This window comes from Mastomys coucha, unplaced genomic scaffold (assembly GCF_008632895.1).
Source record: "Mastomys coucha isolate ucsf_1 unplaced genomic scaffold, UCSF_Mcou_1 pScaffold12, whole genome shotgun sequence".
Classification (NCBI taxonomy): Eukaryota; Metazoa; Chordata; class Mammalia; order Rodentia; family Muridae; genus Mastomys; species Mastomys coucha.
In genome coordinates, this window is record NW_022196894.1 from 8289048 (window position 1) to 8298883 (window position 9836).

The 9836-nt window shown below is 46.2% G+C and overlaps 1 protein-coding gene across 1 annotated transcript in view; it reads left to right on the plus strand.

The window, feature by feature from the left end:
• Snx29 (sorting nexin 29) overlaps positions 1-9836 on the plus strand; it is a 460893-nt gene that overhangs the window by 405425 nt on the left and 45632 nt on the right. The window contains exon 19 of the mRNA XM_031364585.1: positions 8201-8341. Coding sequence (XP_031220445.1) covers positions 8201-8341 — 141 coding nt within the window. The remainder of the gene's footprint in view (positions 1-8200; positions 8342-9836) is intronic.

Consider the following 9836-nt stretch of genomic DNA (forward strand, 5'->3'; position numbering starts at 1 on the left):
AAGCTGTCTCTGGGATCCTGTGATTCTGGGATCCTGTGATCCTGGGCTTGTTAGATCACCTGGGAGTGCAGCAGCTTCCTCTGGGTGTTGTGGCACTGGCTGTGGAGCCTGCGCCCAAGGTCTGCTCAGAACACCAGCCCAGAGAGACCAGAAGGAACCTGAGCCACTCTGCTGGTGGAGTTCCTGTGTGTGTGATCCGACTGGTCCCAGTTACTCCAGGTATTGGGACAGATGTTGTGTCCTCCTCACCTCTGATCCTGAGAGTGTCAGAGTGCCTGGGAGTGGAGCTTCCTCTGGGTGTTTTGGGACTAGCTGCAGAACTCGCGCCCAAAGTCTGCTCTGTAATAGTCTCTTAATTTCAACAAAACAAAACAAAAATGTCTTATTCTGTAGCCCAGGCTAACATAGAACTCACTGTGCAGTATAGTCTGGCCTGGAAATCATAACTTCTTTCCTCTGGCTCCCAAATGATAACGATTCCAGGCATGAATTACCATGGCCAGCTCTTTACTTCGGTCTGTAAACTTTTATATGGCAGCTATGCCTCTTGTCTTCTCAGCACTACTGACACCAGGCTAAATCCTGCCCCATCCTCTACTGACACCAGGCTAAATCCTGCCCCATCCTCTACTGACACCAAGCTAATCTCTACCCCACCATCTACTGACACCAAGCTAAGTCCCATCCTATCATCTCTCTTGTTCTTTTGTTGAGACAGGGTCTCTGTATCCAAAGCTGGCTTCAAAATTGAGATCCAGAGTTCTGAGCATCTACAGGTGCCACCATATCCAGCTTGTCATTGCTTTTATTTTTAAAAACTTCTGCATTAAATATAATTGATTGATAAATAAAAAGTATATATATGTATATTCAAAGATGCAACACTACTTAATTAAATATAAATGACTTAATACATTCCTCAGCACCTAAATTTAGTATGTATTGGGGGATGAAGGTACCTCTCTTACCAAGTTTCTAGAAGACAATAGACATTAGCTGTAGCCACTGCCACAGGGGTTCTCAGAACTTACCTATCTGTGGTCTCCACATGAGCTCCCTCACCTCTCCCCAGCATGGCAGCCTCTTAGTGTTCTCTGCTTGCACGTTGTCACAAATGGTAAGATCTCTTCTGTGTCCATGTTCACAGGCATGACTCTGCATGTGCTGGAGGCTAGAAGTTAATCTGGGATGTCATTCCTTAGTAGCTATCTACCTGAATTTTTAAGACACTGTCTTCTATTGCTGTGAGAAGACACCAGGAACAAGGGAACTTATAAAGGAAGGTGTTTGGTGGACTTGCTTACTGTTTCAGAGGGTTAGTCTATAATCATCATAGTGAGGAACATGAGGGCAAGCATGGGGCTAGAAGCTGAGAGCACATCTTGAGCACAGGCAAGATGCAGAAAGAGAGACTGGGTCTTATTTGGGCCTTTAAAACCTCAAAGCCCGCCTAATGACACACCTCCTCCAGTAAGTCCATACCCACTCTGACAAGGTTACACCTCCTTGTCATTCTCAAATAATTGCAAACAGTTCCACTCACTAGGGAACAAACATTCAGATGTACGAGACTATCTGACCATTCTAATTCAAACTACCACAGACAGCAGCTCTGTGACTTAGAATTTGGCAATAATATCAGCCTCCTTTCTCCACCACCCTCAAGCAGATTCTATAGAATCTTACCACCATACCTAGCTTTTTTGTTTTTGTTTTTCAATACCTTGGGTCTTTCTGTATATCCATCAAGCTGTGGATTCACAAGGAATGGGTTTCTGCAGCTTAGGATCCTCTTAGAGAGCATCCCCTGGCTAAAGCAGCCAGCCTTTCTGCTAAACTAGGTGCCTTAATAAGTTTTCTTCACCTGGTAGTTTTTCATAGAGTGCTGTTTTCAATACACATTATTGTATATTGGCTTTGCCCTTGTTTGTTCACAGTACTGCTAGCAGCATGCTGGGTGATGTTGTATACTTCCAGCTTTGCCATGGAAATATTTACAGGATGTTCCTTTCTGCATGGTGCCCATTTCCCCGATATCTCTGACACTTTCCATCCTTTTTGTTATATTTGTGTGTATATGATAAAGCATATTTTCTAAAAGACCTAGAGAGTATATGCCAGATGCCTTCCCCCTCCCTGTCGGTCATTTTGTAAGATGGTGCTTGTCGCTGACAATAGCGCCATGCCTTTTTACATGGGCTCTGGACTTGAGTTAAGGCCCTTTTACTAAAGAAGCAAGTACTTTACTCACTGAGTCATCTCTTTGGCCTTTTGTTTTCCCCCTCTGCAACCAACCATTAGCCTTGAGCTCAAGTCACCATGCACAGACATTCAATACTACCCCTAGACTTTTTTCAGTCTGGTCTTCGTTCGAAGCAAAACACCCCTCAGCTGATTTCCTGCTTCCGTATTCCTCACCTAGCTGGAGATACCATGTCCCTCTCCTCACCTAGCTGGAGATACCATGTCCCTCCCCTCACCTAGCTGGAGATACCATGTCCCTCCCCTCCAGCTCTTTCTCCATTTGAGCTGATTTCCTGCTTCTGTATTCCTCACCTAGCTGGAGATACCATGTCCCTCCCCTCCAGCTCTTTCTCCATTTGAATCCATCAAGGTTCTTTGCACCCTTTTAGGCAGGCCAACTAATTTTCAGAGGCCAGGGATGAAGTCTGGCTTTATCCTTTCTAGATCCCCAGTGCCTACCTACAGGGGGGATTAAAAAAGCCACTAGGCTGTCTCTGAGCTAGTAATGCCTAATTGTGACTAGTAAGAGACCTGATGCACATAGGGTCTAGAAGGTAGGGCGCATGTCTGAAACACAGTGTTTTTAAATCTGGTCACCTCCAAAGGTGAGCCAGCTAGCCAGCAGGAAGACCACTCTTTGAGAACCATTGGTCATGCCATTCTGAGGAGGCACTCAGATGGTGCTGAGTGTCTGTTTGGAGTACAATGTGTAGACCTGGGCACTGCACTTCTCCCCCTCAGAGACTGTGCTGACCCATTCCACTTCCCAGGCCTCCTCTGTGTGTCTGTCACAGACCTGTGGGATGGCGCTGGCAGTCCTCAGTAAATAACTAGTGTGTTTCCCTTGCTTACATAACCCAGTAAACCAGAAAGTCATTCGTCTTCAGCTAAGTTGTTCATCTTCTGCAACATTTGGCCGAGATAATATCACTCCATCAGTGTGGTCCTATTATAACTTGGGCATTTTGTTCTAGCACCGAGGACATTACAGTTAATAACATGTGAAGCCATTTCATTAAAAGGAAAGTTGAGAGGATACATTGACATGGGCTGTGAACCAAATCAGAAATTGTCTCACTCATTGCCTATTAAGGAAATAAATGATTAGGAGCCTTAAGCCATTTTGAAGAGTATCTAATGTCATCTGACTCCTTGCATTCAACAGTCCTCATGTCACTGCCAGGCTGTCTCTGCTTTCCTCTGAGTGAATGTGTGTGGCTCTGAGCCCTTCCTTCATCAGAAGTTCTGCCCTTGGTCTCCCCTGCCCTTTGTATCATGTAATGGTCCTTACAAGTCTTACTTGTTTGTTTCATGGCTTTACTTTAAGACAAAGAAAATCACTGAGCTTTAGAGAACTTCTTCTGCAAAATCTCTGGAGCCATGTGTCATTGTCCACGAGTTCCAGGAAGTGAGAGTCAGACTTGCATTTTCTGAGAGAAACAAGACCTGTGTTTCTCTGGGCCTGTTTTTCATGCTCTGGGCTTGGTAGTGTTAGACCTGTCATCCCATATACTTGGGGATGGAGTTGGGGAGGAGCTGAGGCAGGAAGATTACAAGTTAAAGGCTACCTGAACTTCAGAGTCAGTTATGAAAGTTATGGCTGGGGTGTGACACAATGTCATACTTGCTTAGCATGTATGAGGCCCTAAGTTAAACCCCCAGTACCAAGGAGAGGAAAGAACAACATCATACAGAACTAAACATTTGCTTCTGGGGTCAGGACTTCATATAGGGCAAAAGTTGAGTGAAAAGGGAGGTGTTTAGTGACTGCTAGCAAGCAGAGGCAGCATGGTGTTTTGCTTGCAAACCCACAGTTTGTATTTGTGAATCCTGTTGCCACATGTGGGCCAGACTCTACTGTGTGCTCCTTGTCAAGTTTTACAGCAGCCATTAAGTTATCCCCTATGAGGTCCCCTTCCTGAAATAGCTCTCTGGTTTGGGACTCTGGGTGTGTTTGTTACAGGGCTGTATAAATGCCTTGTTGGCCTGCAGCCAGCACAGCGGGTGTCCCACTCAGGCTGACTCGGAGCCCAGTGTGCATCCTGGGTTTATTTTAGTGCTTGCAAACCCACCCAGGGGGGTCAGGTTCTGACCTCTGGTACTGCCATTGAGCTTTGAGCAAGCAGAGGGCACAGGCACTGCCCTATCCACAGCAACACTTTCTGTTTGTATTCTCTTGTATGCCTAGCATTTGACAATTAATTAGGCATGGTAATTACCTGCTTTAATTTCGTGATTGCACATGCTATAATTACCCTAATTCTGTAATAGGGAAGTTCATGTACACAAAGGCAGTGGGTGATGGAGGTGACAGGGCTTGCCATATCTGCAGCTGCCATTGCTCACTGTGCCTGTTAGGCATGGCATCTCAGGACCACCCAGTAAGGCTAGCTTCCACCCCATTTTGCAGGGGAAGGAGCTGAGTTTCAGGGTGAGGGACCCATTCTTTGTGTTACAGTGAGTGTACTGGGGTCAGCTAGGATGGCCCAGGTGTTTCCTGTGTATAGCTCTGTGCCCCGTGTCTCTGCCAACCTGCCTGACATCCCTCATGCTTTGGGCTAATGAGGCTTGTGTTGTGCTTGGCAGGCATTTGACCTGGAACTTCTGCCTGCCAAAATGAGCTTGCAGATCTTCATTCTCTTTCCTACTGTGTGTATCACTGAAAGAAGAGCTGACACTCATATTCCACTGTGACAGATGTGTTGATGCAGGTACTGGATGACACCATTCTAAATCCTGAAGTCACTCTGCTCTCCCCACATCAGCATCACTCTCATTTATCAAACAGAAGAGGTGACCTAACTTGCAAGAGGTGGCACTGGGGTTCAGACGCAGTGTCTGGCCTCCCTCTTAGGACTGATCCAGCTGCACCTTTGTGTGAGTGGGCATAGCCCCAGCACTGTCCACAGTCTGAGTTGGACATCTATGTCCTCGACAGGAAAAAGTTGTGGCTTACTCAAATACACATCATGCAGACCCTGTCTTCCCATTGATGTCTACTTTTATCTGTTATGTGCAGCCATTACTCAAATACACATCATGCAGACCCTGTCTTCCCATTGATCTCTACTTTTATCTGTTATGTGTAACCATTGCTCTCTGGTGGAGATGTAGGACACTTTAGCACCATCATTTGTGCTCAGGTGGGAGGCCTTGCTAGGGGAGCCTAGCTCATGACAATATTGACCATGATTGACCATGATTGGCCGTCATAGTAGCATAGCTTTGCCTCCTACATTTAGACCTGTGTACCCCAAAGAGACAGAACCCCAAGCACATCCAACTGGAAATACCTTAAATGTTCATCCCTACAGAGCAGGTGAATACTGGTAGCATGTTACCATAGTGGGATATTATGCAGCCATGTCAAAGCACTATTGAGAGGGCATGTAGCAACATGGATGCATCTCACATACATTATCTGAGAAGGCCCAGACATGGTGGATTATATAGGCATGACCCCATTTATATGAAGTTCAAGAAAGAAGAGAAGAAATACAGGGAGTGTGCACAGTTTTGTAGATGTGTGGTACAAGTGAGAGGCATGAGGGAGCCCATGGCACTCTGCAGGTATTCTTGGTTTTAGAATTTAAGAATGAATCTCTTCATTCACCCTGACCTTTAATATATATGCGGCTTGATAGCATTTACTTGTGTCACCCTATGTTGTCCTTCCTCCCATTGTCCAGCTGGGTCCCTACTCTTTGTAGATAGGCCCTCTTCTAGTTTCATGTCTGATGTGTGCATATGTGTATGTGTGCCTGTGCGTGTGTGTCTGCATGTCTGTGTGTGTGTGCATGCACACACACGCATGTATGCACATGTGCATGGCACATGTAAGTATGTTTAAAGCTAGATGCCTATGTGAAAGAAAACATACAGCATTTTTCTTTCTGAGTCTGACTTATTTCATTTAACATGATGATCTCCAGTTCTATTCATATTTCCACAAATGACATAATTTTATTCCTTACAGCTAAACAAAACTGAGTTTTTATAGTGATGATTTCGTTATCCATTCAACTGTTGATGGGCATCTAGCTTGGTTCCTGAAGTTGGCTGTGGTAAATAGTATCTTGATAAACAAGGGTACACATATATGTTGGTAGTGTGCTGGCTTTGCATCCTTCTGGTATGTCCTCAGCTAGTTCATACATAGTTCTACCTGAGTTTCTGAGGGGCCTGTATCCTCTTTGCATAGTTGTTGTAACAGTTTGTAACAGTCAGTAGAAATGAGCAAGACTCTTCCAGTCTCATCTTAGATTTTGTTGTTTGTTCACTAGTCGAGCCCCAGATCCTCTTATCTCCTTGAGGCCCAGTTCATGAAAGTGTGTGTTCTAGACTGTGCTCACCAAGGGGCTGAGGCCCACACCTCAAGCCCTCAGCTTACTGTTGCCTCCTTGTGCTGTGTAGGCCTTTCTGAGGATGGTGGACTTGTGCAGTAAGGGGATGTCAAGTCTGTAGCTGACTTCACCGAGGCTAATTTCTGTTAGAGTGGGAGTCACAGAGCTGAGAGCTTCATGCACATCTGTGTGAGGTAGTGAGGTGAGCCTGTCATGGGTGACCGATGGGGCCTTGGCACTTCCCCTGCTCCCCTGGCTGTCAGTGGCCTCCAGGTATAGTAACAGTGGGCACCAAAAGGGCACTCTGGATACCAGCAAGGGCAGGAGTTGGACGTGCTACTAACAGCAGGAGTCAGCGCTGCCCTGCTATCAAGCCCCTTGCTCCTGAGACTGCTGCCTGCCTGGCCTGGAAATGTGCAGGCAATGAAATTCGAGAGACAATGGCGTCAGGGATGTTTTGTGTTGTCTTTACTCTTGAAGAGGAATCAATAACCCAGAAGAAAGAGCTCAAGCTTTCAGGATAGGACCTGGCTTCAGATTTAGGCATATGTTCGAAGAATATGAGGGATGCACACCCAGCCTGCAGCTCACGTCTGAGGTCTGCACTAGATATACAGATTGCAAAGTCCTGGGTGGAAACACAGGAGCTGTACAACTGAGTGTGGCTTCCTGGAAGGGAGGGGGAGGGACAGATGCCAAGCATCCTTGTAGAAAGCTCAGGAAGAGCAGGGGAATAGGAAGTACACTAAGTATGCTATGAAGAATGCAGACTGTCACTCACAGTAGAGAGGTTTGTCTGCATGGCTCTGTAAGGAGGTCTTGACAATATGGGGACCCTTGCTCTGTGTGAAGTACAATAGCCATTACACAGAGACTTTGCCCTCCCTGTGACTCTTAGGTGGGATGATATTTTAAAACACATCAGCTTGGAGCAGTGGCAGACAGAGCAGGAGGATCTTTGTAAGTTTTAGGCTAACCTGGTCTATATAGCAAAGTTCAGGCCAACAGCATATACTTAAGAAGACCTATCCCAACCAAAAAAAAAAAAAAAAAAAGGCCTCCCATTTCTCAGGTTCCCTGGCCAAGTAGATGTGTCCTGGAAGGCGATGAACCCATAAACATGGCAGCATCTTGCACATACTCCAGGCAGGGTCCCAACTTGGCTGAGATAGTTATATGCTTATACCACCCGGGTATTGACTTTCTGTTCTACCTACCAGGCCCTTGGGCAGTCTAGAAGATCTCAGCCTCACTCTCTTTTGCCCCAATTCAGCTCCTCCTCTGTGCACTGGTCAGTGTGACCCCAGTCCTGTGGAACTTAAAGAACTGGTGTCCAGAGGGCAGCTTTTAAGGGCAGTGCACGTGTGACAGGGAGCTGCAGCTCTGCTGTCACTCAGGCCGGTGCAGTCACACTGTGCAGCTGGGCTCAAGGGTCATGTGCCTCACTGAGTCCCTCCTGTGCCCACTGGTGCCCTCTGTGACACCTGTCAATGCCTAGTGGTGAATGAAGCAGATGTGGCCCCTGTGTAGACAGAATGATGTGCCACCTACCTTTACAAGGGTGACATTAAGAGCTTGGACTCAGCCTGTCTTCCTCTCTCCATCTTCGGCAGGTCTACATTCGGATAAAAGATGATGAATGGAATGTGTATCGGAGGTACACGGAGTTCCGGGGGCTGCACCACCAGCTGCAGAGTACTTTCCCGCAAGTAAGGGCCTACAGTTTCCCACCCAAAAAGGCCATCGGAAACAAGGTATGCGTCCAGGGGCCAGATCATTGCTGTCACATTTGTCTGCCCTTGAAGACTGTACTCACCACAGGAAAACTGCAGTGTTAGGAGAAATGGAAGTGGGAGCTACCCATGAGCCTCCCCTTCAGCAAGGGCATTCTTCCCCTTATTTTGCAGTATAGCTTCCTATAAAGTGCCAGAGAGCTAGTGCTCTTGGTCAGTGAGGGCTGTTCCCTTCCAGTAGGAAACACTTAACATCACCCATGTTGTGTGAATGCGGCAGAGACAATTTGGATGCAGGCAGGCTTGGCTGTGGGCTTTAGGTAATATTCTTCAAAACAAGTTAGTAGCCGGGCAGTGGTGGCGCATGCCTTTAATCCCAGTACTTGGGAGGCAGAGGCAGGTGGATTTCTGAGTTCGAGGCCAGCCTGGTCTACAGAGTGAGTTCCAGGGCAGCCAGGGCTATACAGAGAAACCCTGTCTCGAAAAACCAAAACAAAAAACAAAAAACCAATCAAACAACCAATCAAACAAACAAACAAACAAACAAAACCAGTAAGGCCCAGTGGGTAAACATGTTTGCTGCACAAGCTTTTCACATTGAGTTTAGTTCTGGAACTCATGGTAAGGTGGAAGGAGGTTTTCTAGCTTCCACATGTGCATGTGCACATATAAAAGTGTATAATTTACAAAATAAAAAAAAAGTTTTAGGAGGCTTGGGGAGCTGGCTCAGTTATTGCCATATGAACATGAGGACCCAAGTGCAACTCCCCAGCACCTATATAGAAATGTGACATATACCTGTGATTCCAGCACTAGGGAGACAGCTCATTGGCTAATCAGACTAGTTTATTGGATAGTTCCTGGTCAGTGAGAGACCCTGTCTAAAAATCAAGGTGGACCAAAGGTTGTACTATGGAATCCACACCCCTATGCACACATGTGCACACAAAGCTACACACGTACACACACACATACACACACACACAAATGTGCACACATGCATATACAAATAGAAAAAATTGACATCTTGGTTGGTCATGCCTGTCACTGCCATTATTTTTTTTAATTATTTATTTTTTTATTAGATACTTTCTTTATTTACATGTCATATGATATCTCCTTTCCCAGTTTCCCCTCCGAAAAAAAGAAAAAAAATAAAATAAAATAAACAAAAACAAAAACAGGAAAAAACCCTGTTCCCTCCCCCCTCCCCCTGCTTACCAACATACCCTCACCTGCTTCCTGTCCCTGGCATTCCCCTACACTGGGGCACAGAACCTTCACAGAGCCAAGGGCCTCTCCTCCCATTGATGACCCACTAGGCCATCCTTTGCTACATATGCTGCTGGAGCCATGAGTCCCACCATGTGTGCTCTTTGGTTGCTAGTTTAGTCCCTGGGAACTCTGAGGATACTAGTTATTTCATATTGTTATTCGTGCTAAGGGGTTTCTTCAGCTCCTTGGGTCCTTTCTCTAGCTCCTTCATTGGGGACCCTGTACTCAGTCCAATGGATGG